General features: G+C 46.4%; 3 protein-coding genes across 3 annotated transcripts in view; 2 read left to right on the top strand and 1 right to left on the bottom strand.

The window, feature by feature from the left end:
• The window catches only part of pgap3 (post-GPI attachment to proteins phospholipase 3), a 257051-nt gene that overhangs the window by 205930 nt on the left and 25344 nt on the right, over positions 1 to 25777 (bottom strand). The window lies entirely within an intron of this gene.
• On the top strand, positions 629 to 20270 carry ppp1r1b (protein phosphatase 1, regulatory (inhibitor) subunit 1B). The gene is made up of 6 exons (XM_078529512.1): positions 629 to 1200; positions 3191 to 3251; positions 4142 to 4164; positions 6741 to 6822; positions 8584 to 8787; positions 18304 to 20270. Exons 1-6 carry the CDS (start codon positions 1120 to 1122, stop codon positions 18366 to 18368), a joined length of 516 nt encoding a protein of 171 aa, XP_078385638.1. The 5' UTR covers positions 629 to 1119; the 3' UTR covers positions 18369 to 20270.
• Positions 22381 to 25777, top strand: part of pnmt (phenylethanolamine N-methyltransferase) — an 18033-nt gene continuing 14636 nt past the window's right edge. The window contains exons 1-2 of the mRNA XM_078529130.1: positions 22381 to 22400; positions 25458 to 25617. Coding sequence (XP_078385256.1) covers positions 22381 to 22400; positions 25458 to 25617 — 180 coding nt within the window. The remainder of the gene's footprint in view (positions 22401 to 25457; positions 25618 to 25777) is intronic.

Here is a 25777-nt window from a genome sequence, read left to right as displayed (position 1 = left end):
TATGGCTGGTCCAGTTCAGTTTCTGGTCAATAGTAACCCCCAGGATGCTGAAGGTGGGGGATTCAGTGATGGTAATGCCATTGAATGTCAAGGGGCGATGGTTAGATTCTCCTTTATTGGAGATGGTCATTGCCTGGCAGTTGTGTGGTGAGGATGTTACTTGTCAACAAGCTAAGTCAACAAATAAAGTGGCTCGAAGCTGTGAGGGCCATCAGGGGAGGGTAAATCTCTCCACAGGTGTAGTGACAGATGAGCACACAGTGGGGGAAAATACCAGTTCCAGCACCAAATGGCCTCTAAGTGGGGCTTCAATTGCCCTAACTGGCTTTGTGCCTCCGTGGAGCGGACACCATCCCTATGGCCTCAGGTAGCAACGAGTTGGGGATTTGTGCCCCCAGGGCTGGGAAACGCAGCCCGGTGAAGCTGTCTCACCCGGGAGCCAGTGCTGAAGGTGTCAGTGTGGTGGCTGCAGGTGACCTTGGCACTGAAATCATTAGAGGAAGGAGTTTAAATGAATCGGGTCCACTCCCCACTCAGCGATCAGTGTCTCAGTCTCTGAGGTAATGGAATTATCACTTGATCATCAGGCACAGATTCTGTTTTTTTTTCATTTTTCTAATTGCTCTGTTTCACCACATGTTCTTGGCTTCTCTCCCCAGCAGTTCCTGTGACACTTTGTGCTGATAAAGGTCAGCAGGTCCCAGATGACCTCACATTCCAGCACTAACTGCTATTTTTAATGAATAGTTTGCTGCTGATCCAACAAATTACTTTCATTCTGCTCTAATCTGACACTTCCTGGGTCCAGACAATAGGTTCCTGCTCCTGGGTCTAAACACTCCAATCTGTTCTTCAAGAAGCTCATTACTAGCCTGTCCCTCACTCACAGATCTATAATTCATGGCTCTCCTGCTGCTTGGCATGTAGCGCTGATGGTGGCGAGAGCAAAACCTTTGGGATCATCATCTCGGAGAGACGCAGGGAGAGAGCAGAGCAGCTACAGGAGAACCCGTCAGCCTCAGACACAGGACGAAGCATCGAGAGAGCTGCACTGGCGTGGGGCAGCAGCTGACTCTGCTATAAATTGACCGAGTCTCGCAGCTCAGACAGGAGAGAAACATGGAACCGAGAAACAGGAAAAAAATCAATTTCTCAGTGCCCGTGACTGCCAATCACCTGGATGCCAGAGCAGTGGAGAAGGTAAGACTCTGACGATATTTATAATTCCCCTGTTTTATTCAGTAAACTTCTCTCAATAACCCTGACACTGAGGTCAGTGATAGATTTATTCTTCAATCAGCCTGTGTGTGTTTAAGCTGGAAGCAGAATCGCTCCAAGACTTTAAGCTGGAGATTTACTCACTAATACAGCAGATTTCCTGGAAAATAACTTTTAAACTCCTTGTAGCATCAAAAACCTTTTCCTCTAATGATGGCACTGCCCCAAACCCACTAATCCCCAATGTCCCAACCCCAAACTCAAACCAATCAAACCCCCCATCCCAACCTCATTTCCATTTCCATCTTCAGTCTCAAACTCAACCCTCAACCCACCCCCAACCTTAACCTCAACCCCCAGCCTCTAACTCCAGATCCAGTCCAGTCCCCTGCACCTGAACCTTGATTTATGAACTGGGCCTGGGGAAGGGTTTGGGGTTGGACCCTGGGGTAAGGGTTGGACCCTGGGGAAGGGGTTGGGGCTTAGCCTCTGGGGTTTAGGGACTGGGATCTGGGTGTGATATGCCTCTAATACTAACAAGTTAGTTCACTCTATGGGGAGGTGATGTCGTAGTGGTATTGTCGCTGGACTAGTAATCCAGAGACCGAGGGTAATGCTCTGGGGATCCGGGTTCGAATCCCACCACGCCAGATGGTGGAGTTAAACAATTGGTTCACTAATGTCCCTTTAGGGAAGGAAATCTGTTATCTGATCTCAGTTGTATCAAACCGCTACAAAGTCACAAAAAAGGAACTACGTTCTTAACAGCACTGTGGGGTGTACTTACACTGCATGGACTGCAGAGGTTCAAGAAGGCAGCTCACCAACACCTTCTCAAGGGCAACTAGGGATGGGCAATAAATTCTGGCTCAGCTTCATTCCGTGAATGAATAAAAAGTTAGTTCACTGTATGTTTGAAACTGTGGTGAGGCCTAGTGAACCTAGGCTGTCTTAGTTGTGAGGCAGTGGCCCTGCTCCCTCTGGGACTGGATTAAAGATGCTGATGAACTGCAGACCAGAGTAATCAGAAACCTGATCAGCATTTGAGGAGTATTAGGAATAGGCCATTCAGCCCCTCAAGCCTGCTTCAGCATTCAATAAGATCATATCTGATTGTGGCCTTGACTCCCTTGTCACCAAGAATCTATCTAACTCAGCCTCAAAATATTCAATGACCCAGCCTAAATCATTAAGATAAAAGCTAAAAAACTGTGGATGCTGGAAATCCAAAACAAAAATACCTGGAAAAACTCAGCAGGTCTGACAGCATCTGCGGAGAGGAACACCGTTAACGTTTTGAGTCCGTATGACTCTTCAACAGAACTAAGGAAAAATAGAAAAGAGGTGAAATATAAGCTGGTTTAAGAGGGGGAGTGGTGGGACAGGTAGAGCTGGATAGAGGGCCAATGATAGGTGGAGATAACCAAAAGATGTCACAGACAAAAGGACAAAGAGGTGTTGACGGTGGTTATATTATCTAAGGAATGTGATAATAGGTGACATTAAGGGTAGAAAGCAGGACGAGCAAGGTACAGATAGCCCTAGTGGGTGGGGAGAAGGGATCGAAATAGGCTAAAAGGTAGAGATAAAACAATGGATGGAAATACATTTAAAAATAATGGAAATAGGTGGGAAAATAAAAATCTATATAAATTACTGGAAAAAAGGGGGATCGGAAAGGGGGTGGGGATGGAGGAGAGAGTTCATGATCTAAAATTGTTGAACTCAATATTCAGTCCGGAAGGCTGTAAATCATTACTTGGGGAAGAGAATTCCACAGACTAACAGCCCTCCTAGAGAAAAAAATCTGTCTTAAATGGGAGACCCTTTATTTTTAAACCATGTCTCCTAATTCTAGTCTCTCCCACATGGGGAAACATCCTTTCAGCATCCACCCTGTCAAGTCCCCTTATTAAGAACACATCAGGGTGACTTTCTCATCACAACAACTGTCTCCTGTTTATTTCTGTAGATTCGAAGACGGAGACCAACTCCGGCAACACTGTTCAGGGTCTCCGATCATTCATCTCCAGGTAACTGATAATACCACAGCCAGCATGGTAATGGCACAGGGAGTGGGGAGTGAAACCAGAGCTTTCACAGGCTCTGGCAAGACTGGTGATCAATGCGAGAGACCAGAAACCAGGGCAACAATGAAGGAACAGCGCTCACAGCCTTCACCCTCCCTAACCCCCTCCCCTACCCCATCACCATCCCTCCCTCCCAGCTTGCCCACCCCCCATTCCCCTCACTCCCATTGCTCCAACTTCTCATATCCCACAGTACCTCCCTCCTCCCTGCCCCTCACCCACTCACCACTTTCCCAACACCATCCCCCCAAAGGAGTGTCCCTCACAAAGGTCGGGGTTCACATGCATCAGGAAACCCTGGCCCTCACTCTGGTGGCCTCCTGCACCAGTCAGCAGTACCTGTCTCAGAATGATCTCCCAGTGCAGAGTGAGGGATCACCTAGTTTCAGAGAGTGATACAGTAGAGAATACAGAGGCCATTCACCCATTGTGCCTGTGATGGTTCTCTATCCAATGAGTCCTACCCGCCCTGCCCTTCCCCCAGAGCCCCGTAAAGATTTCTCCTTCGTGTATTTATCCAATTCTCTTTTGAAAATTATTACTGAATCTGCTTCCACCACCCTTTCAGGCAGCACATTCCAGATCATAACAACTCACTACTTTATTTTATCCAATTGACACACAATCTGCTGACTATTCCCAGTGATACCAATATAACTGCAATCAGACTCAAAAGTTAAAGCCAAAGGGGCTTAAAACAGATGCTGGGTGAAGGGGAATAAGCAGCAAAGAGGGATGGTGTCACTATGCAGTAGCGGTCTGATTAACTCACACTGTGCTTATGTTTCCATCACACAAACTTCTCACATTTTTTCCTTTTCTTTTTTCTCTAGAAGAGGAACCAATTCTTCATCAGGTCAGTCTGATATTATTGGCTTTGGCACTGGGTTATGTTGAGTGTCTTTCCAGAACGACACCTGAGTGATTATCCCTCCCTAGCACAGGTTCACTAACCTATCCTCATGAATGGTGTTCTCTGCTCCCCGGGACTCAGTCCCAAACTATGTGGGGCTCTCTGCTCCCCGGGACTCAGTCCCACCCCTTGTGGGGCTCTCTGCTCCCCGGGACTCAGTCCCACGCTGTGTGGTGCTCTCTGCTCCCCGAGACTCAGTCCCACACTGTGTGGTGCTCTCTGCTCCCCCGGGACTCAGTCCCACACTATGTGGTGCTCTCTGCTCCCCGGGACTCAGTCCCACACTATGTGGTGCTCTCTGCTCCCCGGGACTCAGTCCCACACCGTGTGGTGCTCTCTGCTCCCCGGGACTCAGTCCCACACCGTGTGGTGCTCTCTGCTCCCCGGGACTCAGTCCCACACTGTGTGGTGCTCTCTTCTCCCCGGGACTCAGTCCCACACTATGTGGTGCTCTCTGCTCCCCGGGACTTAGTTCCACACTGTGTGGTTCCCTCGGGACTTAGTCCCACGCTGTGTGGTGCTCTCTGCTCCCTGGGACTCAGTCCCACACTATGTGGTGCTCTCTGCTCCCCGGGACTCAGTCCCATGCTGCATAGTGTTCTCTGCTCCCCCGCGGCACAGTCCCACACTGCGTAGTGCTCTCTGCTCCCTCGGGACTCAGTCCCACGCTGTGTGGTTCCCTCAGGACTTAGTCCCACACTATGTGGTGCTCTCTGCTCCCCGGGACTCAGTCACACACTGTGTGGTGCTCTCTGCTCCCCGGGGCTCAGTCCCACACTGTGTGGTGCTCTCTGCTCCCCGAGACCCAGTCCCACACTATGTGGTGCTCTCTGCTCCCCCGGGGCTCAGTCCCACACTGTGTAGTGCTCTCTGCTCCCCGGGGACTCAGTCCCACACTGTGTGGTGCTCTCTGCTCCCCCGGGGCTCAGTCCCACACTGTGTGGTGCTCTCTGCTCCCCCGGGGCTCAGTCCCACACTGTGTGGTGCTCTCTGCTCCTCGGGACTCAGTCCCACCCCTTGTGGGGCTCTCTGCTCCCCGGGACTCAGTCCCACACTATGTGGTGCTCTCTGCTCCCCGGGACTCAGTCCCACGCTGTGTGGTGCTCTCTGCTCCCCGAGACTCAGTCCCACACTGTGTGGTGCTCTCTGCTCCCCCGGGACTCAGTCCCACACTATGTGGTGCTCTCTGCTCCCCGGGACTCAGTCCCACACTATGTGGTGCTCTCTGCTCCCCGGGACTCAGTCCCACACTGTGTGGTGCTCTCTGCTCCCTGGGACTCAGTCCCACACTGTGTGGTGCTCTCTGCTCCCCCGGGACTCAGTCCCACACTGTGTGGTTCCCTCGGGACTTAGTCCCACACTGTGTGGTGCTCTCTGCTCCTCGGGACTCAGTCCCACACTGTGTGGTGCTCTCTGCTCCCCGGGACTCAGTCCCACACTGCGTAGTGCTCTCTGCTCCCCGGGACTCAGTCCCACACAATGTGGTGCTCTCTGCTCCCCTGGGACTCAGTCCCACGCTGCGTGGTTCCCTCGGGACTCAGTCCCACACTATGTGGTGCTCTCTGCTCCCCGGGACTCAGTCCCACGCTGTGTGGTGCTCTCTGCTCCCCGGGACTCAGTCCCACACTGCATGGTGCTCTCTGCTCCCCGGGACTCAGTGCCACGCTGTGTGGTGCTCTCTGCTCCCCGGGACTCAGTCCCACACTATGTGGTGCTCTCTGCTCCCCTGGGACTCAGTCCCACGCTGCGTGGTTCCCTCGGGACTCAGTCCCACACTATGTGGTGCTCTCTGCTCCCCGGGACTCAGTCCCACGCTGTGTGGTGCTCTCTGCTCCCCTGGGACTCAGTCCCACGCTGTGTGGTGCTCTCTGCTCCCCTGGGACTCAGTCCCACGCTGTGTGGTGCTCTCTGCTCCCCTGGGACTCAGTCCCACACTGTGTGGTGCTCTCTGCTCCCCTGGGACTCAGTCCCACCCCTTGTGGGGCCCTCCTGGTCTTTGCAGCCCATTTATAAAGTTCCAACTCCACTGAGTTGATTTCATTATGGAAACCGATTCTGTTGTTTTTAAAACCTTTTCTTGATTTTTAAATTTTTTCACAAATAAATCCTGGCTTGCATCTGCATTTTGCCTGTTATTCCACCAGATTCACTCTAACCCTATTTCCCAGATTAATTGGTTCCCCAGTAAGGAAATATACAATGAGAGCCAGGCCATTCAGGGTGATATCAGGAAGCACTTCTTCACACAAAGTGGAGTGGAATCCTGGAACTCTCTCTTTCCAAAAATCTATGGAGGCTGGAGGTCAAATGAAAATTTCCAAAACTGAGATTGACTGATATTAGTTGGGTGTGGGCATTAAGGGTTATAGGAACTAAGGTGGGTTGGTGGAGTCATGATCTAATTGAACGGTGAAACAGGCTTGAGGGGCTGAATAGTCTCCTCTTGTTCTTACAAGTTGACTGATTGATCAGTCATGTTGAGATTTGACAGTAAAAGATGTACCTGTTGTCTGTTTCAGAGATTGCCCTCTGCTGAAAGCGGGACTCTGAAACCCAAGCGAGCTGTCCCATCCTGTTCTTACACACCTCCCTCGCTAAAAGGTGGGTATTCCATAATGCTGTTCCCCCATCTTATACTTTGTAGGAAGGGCCCTGGTTAAATCCAGACACATGTCTACAGACCTTCTCTTCCAGAGGATTCCTGCAATCTGACAAGTGTGGGAAATGCAGAGGGAGCCTGGAACAGTGTGGAACCCCAGGGCCATAGCCAAACTGTCTCTAGCCTGGGTTCCATTCAGTATAGACACACTCACCATTAACCAGGCAATACAGTAAACATGGCCACAAGAGCAATTGTTATGCCTCAGCATTATGACACCTGCTGATACCACCTAGTTGTACATGTCCATCTACCCCATTAACAACACGGTGCTGTCAGGGCTGAAGTTGTGTCAACGATGAGTCAATATTTCCTTCAGCTATTTTGACACTGGCCACAAAGTCTGCTCACTTTTCACTAACTCCATCTCTCACTTTGGACACTTACTCAGGTTGAAGTGGTCTCTGTTAAATCTCGACAGGCCATTGTAGCGGGTTTCAAATTCTGCATCCAGTCTGTCATCCAGATCACTTCCATTCAACTTTGCAATATCTCCTGCCCCAGCCTCTACCTCAGCTTCACTGCTACTGAAATCGATTCTCACCTCCACACTCATTTATATCAACCATCACGTGCGCTCCACCCTGTCACACCCTATCCCACTCCCCATTACCCAAAACACCCCCACCCTGTCCCACTCCCCCTTACCCGAGTCCCTTCTCGACTCTTTCCCACTCCCCCCTACTCCAAATCCCCCACACCCTATCCCATTCCACCTTACCCGAGACCCCCCCTCGACCTTGTCCCACTCCCCTTACCTCAAATCCTTCCACCTTGTCCCACTCCCCCTTACCTCAAATCCTTCCACCTTGTCTCACTCCCCCTTACCCAAGTCCCCCGCTACCCTACCCTGTTCCTTGTTAATCCACCCATTCTCGTTACCTTATTCATCACCGACATCCACTTGCTTTTGGGACCCTGACACATTTGGGGTTAACTTTGACTGTTTGATGTAAAATGGGGGCTGGTGAATCAATGGTTTTACATCTCACCTCAGTTTTATTTTCATTGAGGTCAACAGAAAGCCCATTCCAGGCCATGTGTGTGGCGCGTTTTTGATCACGCATGTGTGTGGCGCGTTTTTGATCACGCATGTGTATGGTGTGTTTTGGATCATGTGTGAGTACGGTGTGTTTTGGAACATGCGCGTGTACAGCATGTTTTGGAACATGCGCGTGTACAGCATGTTTTGGAACATGCGCGTGTACAGCATGTTTTGGAACATGCGCGTGTACAGCATGTTTTGGAACATGCGCGTGTACAGCATGTTTTGGAACATGCGCGTGTACAGCATGTTTTGGAACATGCGCGTGTACAGCATGTTTTGGAACATGCGCGTGTACAGCATGTTTTGGAACATGCGCGTGTACAGCATGTTTTGGAACATGCGCGTGTACAGCATGTTTTGGAACATGCGCGTGTACAGCATGTTTTGGAACTTGCGCGTGTACAGCATGTTTTGGAACTTGCGCGTGTACAGCATGTTTTGGAACATGCGCGTGTACAGCATGTTTTGGAACATGCGCGTGTACAGCATGTTTTGGAACATGCGCGTGTACAGCATGTTTTGGAACATGCGCGTGTACAGCATGTTTTGGATTGTGTGTACACGCTGTGTTTTGGATCATGTGTGTGTACGCTGTGTTTTGGATCATGTGTATATATGGCATGTTTTAGATCATGTGTGTACATGTATTTTCCAGCTGTTCAGCGCGTTGTGCAATCCCACCTTGAAGCTGAGTCCACACATTTACTGTTGGATGAAACTCCCTCAGGTGTGGCAGAATGTGGCAGCATTCTGTCTGATTCCTCGGACACAGACACCCTCTGTATTGGAAAAGAGCAACTGACAGACCGGAAATCTCGGCCAAAACACAGCCATGGCATGCCGGCAGTGAGTGGTGCCAGTAAGTGGAAAGAATGGGTATCATAAGGTAGTGATGGACCTGGTGACAGAAAACGCTGGAAAAAGGTTCAGGGAGTTTCATCTGCCATAGGCAGTTTGATTAACGGTGAGGTCTGAGACCCGGGAGGGAGAGAGTCTGGTGTGGGTCTGAGCCTTGGGGAGGAGGAGAGTCCTGTCTGGTGTGGGACTGAGCCCCGGGGTGGAGAGAGTCCTGTCTGGTGTGGGTCTGAGCCCCGGGGTGGAGAGAGTCCTGTCTGGTGTGGGTCTGAGCCCCGGGGAAGAGAGAGCCTTGTCTGATGCTGATCTTGCTTAGGACAGTCATGGAAAGGGTAAACCAACAAAGCTAAACTCTGAGGGCTACAGGTTTCCACACCAGAGTAATCACTTAAAGTGAGGCTTTATCATAAAAACATAAGATATAGGAGCAGGAGTACGCCATGTGGGCCATCAAGCCTGATTCACCATTCAGTGCGATCATTGCTGATCTTCTACTCCATTTTCCCTCACTCCCCAAGGGAATATCTTGATTCCCTGTGAGAGCAAAAATCTATCTATCCCAGACTTAAACATATTCAAGCATCTACATCCGTCTGTGTATGGAGGTTTTGTGTGCAGTGGGTGGCGTCACTGCCTCTGAGCCAGAAGCTCTGGGTTCAAGTCCCACTTCGGAACTTGTTGGGATGGAATGCACATTCATAACGTGGCCAAACAGGTTGATTATCAACCTCTAAATCATCCCAGTACCACCAATGGCAGCTGGTAAGAGTGGGACAGTCTCCTGGTCAGCCAGAACCATGTGGTAGCTGCCTCCCTATGTTAAATGACTCCACATACAGATTTTTGCCATACGATGTACTTCTCACTTTGAGGGCTAACCAGAGAGAGAGACATTCCTCTGGGGTACGGAATTCCAAAGACTCATGACCTTTTGAGTGAAGCAATCTTTCCTCATCTCAATCCTAAATGATTCATCCTGATAAATTAGGGAATATTTTGTTGGGACTGTGTCATTGCTTGCACTCCCAACAGACACTCATCCAACATAGGATTGTCCCAAAATGACCCACACACACAGGGTTCCATACGCCTGGGGTCCGGTCAGAAGGTGCAAGAAACACACATACTGAGCCCAATATGCAAATAGTCATAGATGAACACTAACCTGTGACATTGAGACCAGAGATCTCATTGAACACTATCTGCCGGAGTCTCTCCACAGAAATGGAGCACACTGGGGAACGATCAACAGCTACCAAAGCACTGTCATCTGCTAATGGGAAAAATCGACTTCACAACAAGGTAGAGGGCCAGGAGATCATTTGTAAAGAGGGACACCCTGGTACCATACATAGGTTGACAGTGAGCTGGTGCCACACAGTGAGTGAAGGAGGGAGCACAGAGTGAGGGAGTCTTTACCACTGACATCTGTATCCATAGCTTCAGTGCTACAGAGAGAGAGAGTGAGAGAGGGGAATGAGAGAAAGGGGCACACAGACACAAGACTACGCCTGAGTGAGACGTAGATTGAGTGAGGAGTTGGGAATGTGGTTCAGGTGGGAATTCGGTGCAATGGGGAAAGTGCTGCTCCTTTTCTACTTTTTTCAGCCTGCAGTAGTTGGTGAGTTTCCTTCCTTGTGTCTAAGCTGGTGAGTGCGACTTTCTATTACTTTATCTGTAAATTATTAACTAATTGACTAATGAAATAAATAAGGTTGGACAGAAATTCCAGGGCTGGCAGTGTGCTGTGACTTTTATTTATTCGTTCAGGGATGTGGGCATCACTGGCTGGGCCAGCATTTATTACCCATCCCTAGTTGCCTTTGAGAAGATGGTGGTGAGGTACCTTCTTGAACCGCTGCAGTCCATGTGGTGTAGGTACACCCACAGTGCTGTTAGGAAGGGAGTTCCAGGATTTTGACCCAGCGACAGTGGAACGGTGATATATTTCCAAGTCAGGATGGTGAGTGCAGCATGTAGGAATCTGTGGAATGCAGTGCAATTTTTTTCTCTGAGGGTTGTGTGACTTTGGAACTCTCTGCCTCAGAAGGTGGTGGAGGCGGGGTTGTTGAATATTTTTAAGGCAGAAGTAGATACATTCTTGTTAGGCAAGGGAATCAAAGGTAATCGGGGGGTTAGATGGGAATGTGGAAATCGAAACACAAGAAATCAGCCATGATCTTATTGAATGGTGGAGCAGGCTCGAGGGGCTGAATGGGCTACTCCTGTTCCTATTTCTTATGGTTGTCTGAATCATAGAACATATCTGCAGAAAGTGTCTGCAGCTTCGGCTCTGAGTTGCTGAGTTGGAGTCTGAGTTGTGGACATTGCGGGGCATCAGGGAGAGGGAGAGTTACCTGGGTGTTTTGTTCCAGGTTAGGTTAGACAGAACTTTAGAGTTGGTTAATGGTCAGGGAAAGAAGGGTGTGGCTGTGAGTCAGGCAGGTAAGGGGACCCAGCAGATAATGATGGAGGAGCCTCAGCTTTGTCCAACTGGTACACGGTGCTTGCTACCTGTGTGGGTGAGGAGCAGGACTGCAAGGTGGATGAGCGGACTGACCATGGCACCATGGTGATGGATGCCAATCAAGTGGGAGAAGTGAAGAGGAATGTGGTAGTGATAGGAGACAGTATAGTCAGTGGGATAGATACTGTTCTCTGCAGCCACAACCGGGAGCTCTGAAGGTTGTGTTGCCTGCCCAGTGCCAGTGTTAAGGACATCTCCTCACAGCTAGAGAAGAACTTGGAGTAGGAGGGGAAAGATCCAGTTGTCATGGTCCACAAGGGAACCAATGACATAGGGAGAACCAGGAATGATGTTTTGCTAAGAGAATTTGTGGAGTTGGGATACAAATTAAAACACAGAACATCAATGGTAATCATCTCTGGATTGTTACCTGGGCCACAGGCAAATTGGCTTAGGGTCAAACACAGAGGTGTAGTGCAGCCAGAGTGCACCAGAGCACCGCTCTAGCGCCTCCTCTTGACAAGCGAGTGACCGACGATTTGCAAGCCCCATGCTGAGCCCGATTGCTGAGTGCTGACTTGTGCCGAGGAATGTACCAGCATTACTGGGAATTTGCCGCAGCCATGAAAGAATTCAATTTAGCGGTTTGCCGATCGGATCGGGACTTGAGGCCAGGCCTGGATGTTGGGGAAGGAAACAGTTAACTCACAAGGAGTTCAATTGGTATTTATCAGTTAACCAGCTAAGTACCCATATGAATGTATAAAAGAGAAAATAGGTGAAACAAATTCTTTGTTACAGACCAAAAATAAAACTCTCTTAGGAGAAGCCAGTCTTAGTCTTTATCTTTATTTCAAGGAGGTATTGTGACTTTATTAGTGGTGGCAGAGGATGGTTCCTGCTTGTAAGTAAAAGATCGGAAACTAAGCTTTCTTCAGACAAATGACTGTATTTGGCGTTAACTTTGAGAAGAGTGGTTTGGAGTCACTTTGGAGAATGGCTGAATCAAAATGTAGAGTCTCGGGGTACGATTGCACACCGATGTTTTTGGAGAGTAAACCCTATGAACAATGGAAGAATGAAGTAACTATGTGGACACGGGTTACGTCCTTGCCGAAGAAAAAACAGGGAATGGCCTTGGCACTTTCGTTACCATACAAAAGCAAAATAAGATCCAAAGTATTTTCAGAGTTGGAGCCTGAGCATTTGAATACTGATGACAGTTTGGAAACCTTAGGTTTTATGGGTAAGATCTACCAGAAGGATGATTTATTAAGTGCTTATGAAGCCTGGTCAGATTTTGACAAATTTAGAAAGTTGGAGGACAGTTCCATAGAAGATTATGTAATGGGATTCAGTGGACTATATGCAGGATTGCAAAAGTTCCGTCTAGAAATTCCCCAATCAGTGCTGGCATTTAAATTACTAGACTGTGCCAGAGTATGGAATATGGACAGGCTTCTAGTTCTAACGGGAGTTATGTTTGCAGAAAGACGCACACCGCTAGAACAGATGTCAGAAGGTCTAAAAAAAATTCCTTTTCGGCGGCGTTCATGGCGCAAATGAGTCATTCGGCGGTAAGACAGAAAATGGAGGACACAGGGTGGAAAGATCGTTTAGAAACAGCACGCAGGCATCGGTATGAAAGGAAATTTGTAACTAGAAACAATATCAAAGGTGTTTCTATCCTCAATTATGGCAGGAGAAAAGAATTGGGGAATTACAACAAAAGAATGAATCCCAGGAATGCCCAGGGTGTGGTCAATCGGTGTTTTAGATGTGATTCAAAATACCATTATGCAATGAATTGTCCTTAACGATATAATAAGGTGCCACAGAGACAGAAGAAGATGGAGATATTGACCAAGGAGAGGGGGGCATTGTATTAGTTACAAGAAGTTTCAGTTCGGTGATGAATATGTTGGTTGCAGAGTCCTTCAACTGAGCGGTGCTAGATAGTGGATGCACTTCTACAGTCTGTGGAACAGGCTGGTTAAAATGCTACCTGGACTCCTTAAATGACAAGGACCAGTATAAGGTTAAAGAATTTGAAAGTTCCACCAGCTTTAGATTTGGAGATGATAATACCCTAAGATTTTTTAAAAGGGTGGTGATTCCCTGTAAGATAGCTGGAGTCAATCATTTCATTAGCACAGACGTAGTGTCTAGCGAAATACCATTACTGTTGAGCAGGCCATCGATGAAGAAAGCGCAAATGAAGCTGGACATGAAGAACAACAAGGCCACTGTATTTGGAAAACCTGTGGATTTGTAATTTACACAATCTGGATACTACTGTATCCCTTTAATGAAATCTAACTTTACTAAGGAGATTAAAGAAGTGTTGTTAGCTTCAGGGGATAGGAATTTGGAAGACAAAAACTAATTGTGTTAAAATTGCATCGGCAATTTGTCCACCCTTCTTCATAAAGATTAAAAATTTTGCTAAGGGAGGCAGGAAAAAGGGATGGAGAGCGCACTAAACTTACAGGGGATAAATAATAGACGTGATATATGTAAGAAATACAGATGGACACCATCTCGGCCTTCCCATGAAGTTGTGGCGATGGATTTAAAGGTGTGGGATAAAGAAAAGAACATTTTTATTTTACATTTTGTAGATTTAGCCACAAGGTTTAGCCAGTTGACAATCATACACAGTAAAGAAAAGAAAATAATTGTGGATCAGGTAATGGAGAAGAAGATTGGGACCACTGGCAAAATTCCTTACTGATAATGGGGGGAAATTTGCTAATGATAGATACATTCAAGCAACGTGCATTTATAAGTGAGCAAGAAATAATGTCAATCTATAAAATAAAAGACAAACTTATGAAACAAAAACCAAGGTTGATGAGACAGATGAAGCTAGAAGAACTGATCAAGAATGTCTCCCAGCAGAGTATATTAACACTCTGAGCCCTCTCCTCCCAGCAGAGTACATCGGCACTCTGAGCCCTCTCCTCCCAGCAGAGTACATCGACACTCTGAGCCCTCTCCTCCCAGCAGAGTACATCGGCACACTGAGCCCTCTCCTCCCAGCAGAGTACATCGGCACTCTGAGCCCTCTCCTCCCAGCAGAGTACATCGGCACTCTGAGCCCTCTCCTCCCAGCAGAGTACATCGGCACTCTGAGCCCTCTCCTCCCAGCAGAGTACATCGGCACTCTGAGCCCTCTCCTCCCAGCAGAGTACATCGGCACACTGAGCCCTCTCCTCCCAGCAGAGTACATCAGCACTCTGAGCCCTCTCCTCCCAGCAGAGTATATTAACACTCTGAGCCCTCTCCTCCCAGCAGAGTACATCGGCACTCTGAGCCCTCTCCTCCCAGCAGAGTATATTAACACTCTGAGCCCTCTCCTCCCAGCAGAGTACATCGGCACTCTGAGCCCTCTCCTCCCAGCAGAGTATATTAACACTCTGAGCCCTCTCCTCCCAGCAGAGTATATTAACACTCTGAGCCCTCTCCTCCCAGCAGAGTACATCGGCACTCTGAGCCCTCTCCTCCCAGCAGAGTATATTAACACTCTGAGCCCTCTCCTCCCAGCAGAATCAGAGATGGTGCCACGGATGGGAACTTATTCCAGGTACCCTGCATTTGTTATTCAGTGATGCGTCTTACTTTTCTAACCATTTTATTCACTTTGGACTATAGCTAGCCTAGGCTTGGGCTATTGTAATGTAAGTAGGCCTAGTCCTATATGCAGTATCCAAAAACCAAATATATCTGAAATCTGAAACGCGATCGGCCTTGAGGATTTTGGATAACTGATACTCACCCTGTAAAATGTTACATAATAAAATTCTAGCTATGCTAAAGACTAATGATTCAAAATGCCACATGATTCAAAATAAAATGCCTACCGACACTAATATTTTCCACTTAAAAATCTTCCTGATTTTTGAGGACTCAAGTGATTAATACGTAGGAAAAGAATGTAATAGTAGATTTAGAAATGGTATGGCTAACACATTTTCTTGGAGCTCCTGCACCTCAAAATTTCCACTACACCACTGGTCAAGCAGATTAGAATTAAATGTGTGGCTCAGAGTGGTGTGGGAAGAAGGGGATTTGATTCATGGGTCACTGGCATCAGCACTCAGAAGAGTGAGCTATTCCGTTGGGATGGGCTCCACTTGAACTGGGCCGGGACCAGTGTCCTGGCCAATCATATAACTAGGGCTGTGTACAGGTCTTAAAACTAACTGAGTGGGAGAGGGGGCATGAGGGACGGGAAGGGTGAAGAGAGATTTAGACTGGGACAATCAAATCGGTAAGAGTGGTCTAGAAGATGAGCTTGTTGAATATTTTTGTGACAGTTTCTTGGTGCAATATGTTGTGAAACCGACTAGGGTAAAGTTATCTTAGATCTAGTATTGTGTAATGAAGCAGGGTTAATTAGTAATGTTGTGGTAATAGATCCACTGGGAAATAGTGATCATAATACCATTGAATCGCATGTTAAGTTTGAAAGTGAGATACTCCAATCACAAACAAGAATCTTAAACTTAAACAAAGCCAACTACATTGGAATGAGAGGAGAACTGGCTAAGGTTAATTGGGTAAATAGACTAAAAGATTTGGAGGTAAATGAACAGTGAAATATTTAAAGAAATAATTCAAAATCTTCAACAAAAATTACATTCCATTGAAAAACAAAGACTCAGCAAGAAAGACCCGTTCATGGCTCACTCACGAAGTTAAGGATAGCATAAGGTTAAAAGAAGAGGCTTAAAATATTGTAAAGAACAGGAGCAAGGCTGAGGATTGGGAATGTTTTAGAAACCAGCAAAAAGTTGATAAAAAGGGAAAAAATAGAATATGAGAGTAAACTAGTCAGGAATATAAAAAATTGTAAGAGCTTTTATAAGTATATAAAAAGGAAGAGAGTAGCTAAAGTAAATATGAACCCCTTAGAAGCAGAGACTGAAGAAATTATCATGGGGAATGAGGAAATGGCAGAGACATTAAACAAATATTGTGCGTCTGTCTTCGCAGTAGAAGACACAAGTTTCATACCAGAAATAGACAGTAACCTAGTGGTTAAACAGGGTGAGGAAATTAAGCTAACTAATATCAGAAGAGAAAAAGTATTGGCAAAACTTGAGAGACTAAAATCCGACAAATCCCCAGGACCTGATGGCCTACTCCCTCGGTTTCTAAAAGAGATAGCTGCAGAGATAGTGGATGTACTAGCTATGATTTTCCAAAATTCCTTAGATTCAGGAACACTCCATCAGATTGGAAGTTGGCAAATGTTACACAAATTTTCAAGAAAGGAGGGAGAGAGAAAATACCACCGGCCAGTTAGCCTCACATCAGTTGTTGGGAAAATGCTGGAATCTATTGTTAAAGAAGTCTTAACAATGCACTTCAAAAAGCAGAGTATGATTAGAACAAATCAACATGGTTTTACTATTGGGAAATCCAGTTTGACAAATTAATGAGAGTTTTTTGAGGATGTAGCTGGTAGGGTAGATAAAGGGGAACCAGTTAATGTAGTATACCTGGATTTCCAAAAGGCTTTCGATAAGGTGCCAAACAAAAGGTTAATAGGCAAGATAACGACTCATGGAGTTGGGGGTGATATATTAGCATGGATAGAGGATTGGTTAACAGATAGAAAACGGAGAGTGGACATTAGCAGGGCTTTTTCAAGTTGGCAGGCAGTGAATAGTGGAGTGCCACAAGGATCAGTGCTGGGGCCTCAGCTATTTACAATCTAATCTATATTAATGACTTAGATGAAGAGACAGAGAGTAATGTATCTAAGTTTGCTGATGATACAAAGCTAGGTGGGAAGGTAAGCTGTGGGGAGGACACAGAGGCTGCAAAGAGATATAAACAGGTTAAGTGAGTGGGCAACAAGATGGCAGATGGAGATAATGTGGGGAAGTATGAAGTTATTCACTTTGGTCGTAAGAATAAAAAAGCAGAAAATGTTTTAAAAGGTGTGAAACGTGTAAAACGTGTTGATGTTCAAAGAGACTTGGGTGTGCTTCTACAAGGAATGCAGAAAGTTAGCATGCAGGTGCAGCAAGCAATTAGGAAGACAAATGGCATGTTGGCCTTTATTGCAAAAGTTTTTTTATTCGTTTATGGGATGGGGGTGTCGCTAGCTAGGCCAGCATTTATTGCTCATCCTGAGTTGCCCTTGAGAACTGAGTGGCTTGCTAGGTCATTTCAAAGGACATTTAAGAGTTGCTACAGTTGTGTAAAGATTTTGCTGAGATCTGGAATACTGTGTGCAATTTTGGTCTCCACATTAAAAGGATATACTTGCATTGGAGGCGGTACAGTGAAGGTTCACAAGATTGGTCCCTGGGATGAGGGGGTTGTCCTATGCTGAGAGGCTGAGTAAACTGGGTTTATATTCTCTGGAGTTTAGATGAATGAGAGGCAATCTCACTAAAACTTACAAAATTCTGAGGGGCTTGATAGGGTAGACACAGAGATTGTTTCTATTGGTCGGGGAATCTAAAATTCGGGGGCAACGCCTCAGGATAAGGAGCCAATCATTTGGGACTGAGATGAGGAGAAATTACTTCACTCAAAGGGTTGTGAATCTTTGGAATTCTCTGACCCAGAGGGTTGTGAGTAACACCAGCTCAGTTAGCGCGAACCCTCCAATTCTCTACAGAATTCCCTGTGGAGCCCAGAACCGCCCCGCCCCCTGCCAACCCCTCCGGAAAGACGTTGTTGACTTGGGGATAACGGAGCATTAGCTCCATCCATGAAATCTGGATGTAAATGGGCTGCTTCCCAAATTCCTGCCCCCAATCTTCCTGAAGTATTCATTATTAAAAAATGGAGGGTTTTTTTTTCTTCTTCCTGCACATTTGATGATTTCCTATTGTTGTGGTAATATATGATCCGATATATGGAAATCCTGTTTTCCTATCTGCTGGAGCCCAGGGATTTCAGTACTGGAGCCCCAGGTTCCAGAATAGGTTGGAACGGCTTTGCCTGGGTACAGAGTATCCTGCAGCCATACTGTGAATACTGCTGTTGTTGCCACCTGCCCTCGTACTAACAATATGTCCTGATTTACAGCATCAGCGATTGAGGAAGAGGGATTCCAGTCTGAGTGCAGAGGGAAGCCACTCACTGATGAGTAGGACTGCGAGGTGCCCTGACTCAGCTAGCTGCTTTGTATCCTGCTCTCCTTCGGCTCAAGTGCTTTGTTCTGTTTAGTTTGAGTGGCTTTGCTGACAATCGTCCTGTGTCAGATTAGGTTTTGCATCAGATTGAAATCACACATTTAGAATTTTACATCGTTTTTGAATTCTCCAGTGGCCTCAAGATGTTCCCTGAGGAGGTCATGGGTTCAAGTCCCACCCCAGGGACTTCAGCCCATATTCTAGGTCAGCATTCCCAGTGCAGATCTGAGGGAGTGCTGCAATGTCAGAGGGTCAGTACTGAGGGAGCGCCGCACTGCCGGAGGGTCAGTACTGAGGGAGTGCTGCAATGTCAGAGGGTCAGTACTGAGGGAGTGCCGCACTGTCGGAGGGTCAGTGCTGAGGGAGTGCCGCACTGTCGGAGGGTCAGTGCTGAGGGAGTGCCGCACTGTCGGAGGGTCAGTGCTGAGGGAGCGCCACACTGTCATAGAGTCAGTGCTGAGGGAGCGCCGCACTGTCATAGGGTCAGTGCTGAGGGAGCGTCGCACTGTCGGAGGGTCAGTGCTGAGGGAGTGCCGCACTGTCGGAGGGTCAGTGCTGAGGGAGCGCCGCACTGTCATAGGGTCAGTGCTGAGGGAGCGCCGCACCGTCATAGGGTCAGTGCTGAGGGAGCGCCGCACTGTCATAGGGTCAGTGCTGAGGGAGTGCCGCACGTCAGAGTTGCTGTCATTCACAGGAGACATTAAGTTGAGGCTCCCTCTGCCGTCAGTGGATATCAAAGATCTAGTGCACTATCTTGAAGAAGAGCAGGGTAGTTCCCTGTTGTCCTGGTTAATGTTCATACCTCAACTGACGATAATAGATTGTCAGCTTATTGCTGATTGTGGGAGCTTGCTGTGCACAAATTGGTACCATTTTTCCTACAGTACCACAGTGCCTACACTTTAAAACGACTTAATTGGCTGTAAGGTCCTGAGCTTGTGAAAAGTGCTACAGAAATACGAGTCTTTCTCCTTGAACTGATCATCGACCAAAAGGTACCGGCCAAGAGTGTCATTTCTATCTCGTGCAGGGAGATGTATGAGAGCTTTCGAGGTCAAAGTTGACCCAGTAGGGAGAATGTGAGATGGGGCAGTGAGGGGTAACATTGAGCAAGTGGCAGAAATTGTAAGGAAGATAGTGATGTGGAAATGTCCCTTAGTTCCATGATCAGTAACTTATCCCTCCCCCACTTCAGGCACACCCCTTCATGTTGAGATGTAGCTCAATGAATGACTAATGTTTCAGTGTCACAGAGATTCAGATAGCAACTGAATTTCTGAAGCCAGACCTTTAAGAATCATTATGAAATTGGAGTGAATGTTGTGCACAACAGCATTGCAGATAGTGTGAACTTTGTAAAGAGACATAACTGGTCATCTTCCACCACATGGCTCCTTTATAAAAGCAGTTTTACTCAATTAATAACTCGAAGGGCACAAGGACCATGGGGCAACCCAATTGTGAAAGATCTTGTCTGAAACTGGAGTTTTAAGCTCTCGCCAGCATCACCGATATTGTTGTTCGGTTACAATGGCTATGGGTAACTGATCAGCCAAGCGCACCTCTGCTTCCACTCTGCTGTGACACACAGTGCCGCAGTTTCACTTCACTCCCAGTCACCCCACAGTACCTGCTGCCACCTCATTAATTGAGGTCATTGTTCTGTATTCTCACTGCAATGTTGGACATTATGTGTTATAGTGATTACAGTCCCTGGTGAAATGGTATGATGGAGCCTGTGTTTGTCTGTCACAAACCCCAGAACTTTCCACAAGGTGTCATATATGGAGCTGTTGCATATCATCTCTGTACTTTGAACGTTTACCACTGGCTATTGCAATAAATTCTGCTTTTATCTGCTCGTTGTGTGTTCTGCATTTACTTGAATTAATTCACTAGAGATCACCAGCTGATTCTGGGATACATAATCATGTAACCAACACCATTGAAGCTGTTAACTTGTAAGGTTTGAAGATGCAACCTTTAGTTAGGAGAATGTGTGATCATTTCAGGAGCAGTAAAAGACACAAGCAAAACATAAAATGGGTGCACGTTTGTAACAAGAGTCCATTCCTCTCTCTCGCTGCTTCCATTTCGTCTGTTCAAGACAACTCAAATGTTATAATCTTATCAGGGGAGTGAGTGACTGGGCGAAAGCTCTGAGCACAGGCTTTCTACAGTGCAGGAACCCACTGCTTGCCCAGTAGCAAGTCCCACAGTCTGGTTCAAGCACACACAGTCTTGCTCCTGTACAGGGGCTGAAGGGAATAGATCCCATCAAGTCAGTCGGTGCCTCTTTTTCTGTTCTAATACTCTGAGCTACATCAAATTTTATTCCTACTGAGTCTGTTCCACCCCAATCTACATTCAGCAGTTTAGTTTCCAGCATGGCAGTTCCCCTAGTGACCTTAGAACCTCCTTTTAAAAACCTCTGCAAGTCTGTGCTTAAACACTTTGTTAAAGCTTCTTTGTTGCTTTGAATGTCTCCAAAGGTTTGACAGATTCTGGCACCTTACACTTCGGAACAAGTTCTCATCATCTGGCCTCCCATCAAAGCTCTGATCAAGGTTCCCGAGTCTCCTCTCATATCGTTCTTTTCATGCTGTAGTCCACGTCTGATCTTCTGACCCTTTGCATTAGTGCAAGAGTTCCCAAGACTCTGTGCTCCAACCCTGTTACTTCACCAAATCAATAACCTCCCTTGCTCACCATCGACCCATTCTCCACTCTCCTGCTGATTGCTCTACTTTACACTGAGCTCCCTTCAGATCCCAGTCCCCTCAGTGCTCACAACCTGCAGTCCCCCCAGTGCAACTGAATTATTGCAACTTGTCCTTCAATGAGGCAATGAAAATCTCTTCCTTAAATTCCTCAAAGCTTTTCAAACCTCATATAGATTTAACAACTGCTCCTGCCTCTGACTTTTGATGGTTACACCCTGACCTTCATTGATCAGCATTTTTAACCTCATCATCCCCATTGATATACCAGGGAGTTCCATCACGGTAAATAGAATACTTGGAGAGTTTTATAGAATTAGAGTAGGCAACAGTAAGTCATTAGGTGGGGTCAGAATAAATGGGAAAGTAAAAAAAGCCTAAATCAGGGCTAATGTGCATGTCTGTGAACGCACAGAGTCTGATTAATAAGATCGGTGAAATGCAGGCACAGGTTGACAAATGGAATTATGATATTATTGCTATAACAGAGACCTGGCTCAAGGAAGGGCAGGACTGGGCGTTAAATATTCCTGGTACAAGGTGTTTAAGAGAGACAGGAAAGGAAGAAAAGGGTGGGGGGAGTGACAATATTGGTTAAAGATGGCATTACAGTACTGGAGAGAGGGGATGCTCCAGAGGAGTCAAGGACAGAATCTTTCTGACTAGAGGTAAGGAATGAAAGAGGTACAATACCATTGATTGGTGTAGTATATAAACGACAAACTAGTGGAAGGAACGTGGAGAAACAAATCTGCAAAGAAATTATGGAGAGGTGCAAGAATTATAGAGTAATCATAATGGGGGACTTCAATTATCCAAATATAGACTGAGATAGGAATAGTGCAAAGGGACAAAAGGGGCGAGAGTTCCTGGAATGTGTTCAAGATAATTTTCTACAGCGGTGTGTTTCCAGTCCAACGAGAGGACATGCATTTTGGACCTGGCTCTGGGAATGAGTTGGCCCAAGTGGATCAAATATCATTGGGAGACCCTCTAGGGGACAGTGACATTGTATCATAAGGTTTAGGTTAATCACTGAAAAGGACGGAGAACAATCAGAGCAGGGATAATTAATTGGGGGAAAGCCAACTTCGATGGGATGAGAATACATCTAAGTCAAGTGAGTCGGAATCATATTTTGGCAGAAAAGACAGTGGCTTTGGGCCACCTGCAAAGAAAAAATATTGCAGGCAACATCAAGGGAAAGGTAGGACAAATAAATCCAGATGACGAGAGAGATAGAGATAAAGATGAAAATGAAGAAGTGCACGTAGGACAGATGTCAGGTAGAAAATACAATGGCTGAATATAGAAGGACCAGAGGGGAAGTGAAGAAACTAATAAAATCAAGGAGGGAGCATGAAGTGAGGCTGGCAGCGAACATAAAAGGGAATCCCAAGGTCTTCTATAAGCATGTAAATAATAAAAGGGTGTTAAAAGTAAGAGTGAGGCTGATAAGAGAAAAAAGGGGACTGTGGAGGCTGGGGAAATAGCGGAAGTGTTGAACGAGTACTTTGCATCTGTCTTTACAAAGAAAGAACTTGCTACCCAGGCCGAAGTGAGAGAGGAGATAACTGGTACAATAGAAGAACACAATTGAGAGGAAGGAGGTGTTGGAAAGGCTATCTTTACTTAAAATAGATAAGGTACCAGGACCGGATGAGATGCATCCAAGGGTACTGAGGGATGTGACAGTGGAAATTGCAGAGGCACTAGTGATAATCTTCCAGTCTTCTTTAGACACAGGGGAGATGCCAGAGGACTGGAGAACTGCGAATGTTACACCCTTGTTCAAAAAGGGGTGCAAAGATAAAGCTGGAACTACAGGCCAGTCAGTTTGACCTCAGTGGTAGGGAAACTTCTGGAAACTATAGTACAGGATAACATCAATTGTCACTTATACAGGTGCAGGATAATTAAGGAAAGCCAGCATGGATTCATCAAGGAAAAATCATGTTTAACTAACTTGGAGTTTTTTTTGAGAAGGTTGATAAAGCAAATGCTGTTGATGCGGTGTATATGGATTTTCAAAAGGAATTTGATACAATGCCACACAACAGACTTGTGAAAAAAATTCTAGGTCATGGAATAAAAGGGAAAATAAGCACTTGGATTAGAAATTGGCTAAGTGACAGGAAACAGAGAGTAGTGATAAATGGTTGTTTTTCAGATTGGAGGAAGGTTTGTAGTGGAGTTCCTCAGGGGTCAGTGTTGGGACCCTTGCTCTTCTTGATATATATTAATGACTTAGACTGTGGTGTTCAAGGCATGATTTCAAAATTTGCACATGGCACAAAGATTGGAAATGTTTGTTATTCACAATAAGAGGTTGTGGTGGAAGAATTAATCCAGGCTGGTCTTTTAGCTCAAGCTGGTTTATTTTCAAGACAACTCCTCAGTATCACCAGCTTCCACACAAAGTGTTCCATCTGTATCTTTTTATTCTATTTAGATGGGCTAATCAATGCCCATCACCTGTTTAATGAGCAATTGCTTTTTACAAGGTGATTGCCATATTAACAATGTTGTCTACTGTGATGGGGAAATTCTTGAACTTCAAAAGGACATAAGACATGTTGGTGGATTGAGCAGATAAGTGGCAGATGAAGCTCAATGCAGAGAAGTGTGAGGTGATTCATTTTGGCAGGAAAGATATGATGAGACAGTATAAAATAAAGGGACAGCCTCTAAAGGAGGTGTAGGAACAGAGGGACCTCGGTATATGCGTACGTAGGTCATTGAAGATGGTAGGGCATGTTGAGAGAGCAGTTAATAAGGTATATAGTTTCTTAGGCTTTATTAACAGGGGCACTGAGTACAAGAGTAAGGAGGTCATGTTGTATAAGATACTAGTTAGGCCTCATCTATAATACTGTGTCCAGTTCTGAGTACCATACTTGAGGAAGGATGTTAAGGTACTGGAGAGAGTACAGAGGAGATTCACAAGAATGATTCCCAGATGAAGAACTGTAGCCATAAGGATAGATTGGGACTGTTTGCTTCTGAGAAGGCTGAGAGGATGCTTGATAGAGGTATTCAAGATCCTGGGGGGTATGGACAGCATAAATAGTGAGAAACTGTTCCCACTCGAACATCAAGAACTAGAAGCATAGATTCAAAATAATTGGCAAAAGGAGTAAATGTGATGTGAGGAAAATTTTTTCACCCAGAGGGTGGCTGGAGTCTGGAACAAACCTCCTGAGAGGGTGGTGGAGGCAGGTTTGCTTGAGGTATTCAAAAGGGAATTTGGGAAATCAGGGATTGCTACCTGAAAAGAGAGAATGTGCAAGGTTACGGGGATAAGGCAGGGGAGTGGGTCTAGGTGGAATGCTCTTTGCGAGCCAGTGCAGACACGATGGGCTGAATGGCTTCCTTCTGCACTGTAAAGATTCTGTGATACTGAAATGTAAGTCGTGCATCACTGCAGCTCCAAGAAGCTTGGTTTCTTGTTCAGTCTCAAACAGTTGTTTCACCTCCATATCTTGAACTCTCAATTCCAACACTTGATTATCAATCCTATGTTTGGGAAGCTCCTCCAGTGCTTCTACCAAACTGACTGGAGACAGGATGTCGTGATCAAGATGATCCATCTCCCTGTTATCTCTTTCCTGCAAGTCCTTCTCATTTTGTGAAGACTGATATGATCAGTGCTTCTTTGGACTTCCTCCTGTTCTTGCTTCTAAGTTCTAATTAAACCGTCCTATTTGATCTTCCTTCTTCCTTTTTCATCAAACCTCACAGTTCCAACTCCGGCTCTAAACCATTCTCCCACCCACCCCTTCGAGTCTCTGAATCTCCTCCAGTCATCTCTCTCCGACTTAGGATGTGCTGCAATTTGTTTAGTTCTGTCAGTGGTTGGGTCAGACTGAATACAGGGGAGAGTAGCACTGAGAAGGGGGGTGTCAGTCACTGGTACAAACATGGTCAAGACCAAAACTCGTTGAACGCTTATCCCATCAAGTCAGGTACTGAAATAAAATAAATAAATAAATAAAATAAATTCTGGAACAGGACCAAACCTCAGGTTTGTGGGGAGGTTTTTTTACAGCATCTCAAATATCGCTTTCGATCCTATAACTACCTGATCTTGGAGCTTTGACAAAAACACACACTAAATATAGTTGAGTGTGGCAGATATGAAGGTTTAAAGGTTTGTCCTCAGGTATATTTGGGCTGACTTGTGGAAAGTCGCTTATATGTTATATATTCTATATAAACACTTAGTATCCACCTTTCTTCAAAACTTAAAAGATTAAAACAAAACAAGATATGAACGGTATTAAAGTAAAACAGAGGCTAACGTCAGGGATTTCCAAACCTTCCTCAGGCCCGGGCTTCACTTCCACTGGAGGGAGGGGCTTCGGACAACCCGGTCCCCAGGCCGCAAGTGGCTGCTGCCCGGAAGTCGGGCCGGGGTCCGTTATGGAGGTGACACCTTCCGGGGCTGGAGCGCGAGCAGCTTCCGGGACTGGAGCCGCGGGTCTGAGGTGAGGAGGGGAGAGGATCCCCCAGTCCGGGGTGAGTGAGTGAGGGAGGCGGCCCCGGAGGCACCAGCTGCTTCTTGGAACTTCTGTGGGTGGACTTGGCCGGACTCTGCCTCCCGGACCGTGGGTCAGCCTGCTCCTGGGGGCCGGACTCGAGGGGGTT

The sequence above is a fragment of the Cetorhinus maximus genome, chromosome 25 (assembly GCF_964194155.1).
Source record: "Cetorhinus maximus chromosome 25, sCetMax3.hap1.1, whole genome shotgun sequence".
NCBI classification, from domain to species: Eukaryota; Metazoa; Chordata; class Chondrichthyes; order Lamniformes; family Cetorhinidae; genus Cetorhinus; species Cetorhinus maximus.
Note: the sequence above shows the minus strand (reverse complement) of the source record. Positions and strands in the feature narration are given on the sequence as shown.

Excerpts from the sequence above, each read along its gene's own strand:
- ppp1r1b (XM_078529512.1), top strand. The coding sequence starts at position 1,120 with ATGGAACCGAGAAACAGGAAAAAAATCAATTTCTCAGTGCCCGTGACT. Across the intron at positions 4,165-6,740 it reads AGGAACCAATTCTTCATCAG|AGATTGCCCTCTGCTGAAAG; the intron begins GTCAGTCTGATA and ends TGTCTGTTTCAG. Across the intron at positions 8,788-18,303 it reads GCCGGCAGTGAGTGGTGCCA|CATCAGCGATTGAGGAAGAG; the intron begins GTAAGTGGAAAG and ends CCTGATTTACAG.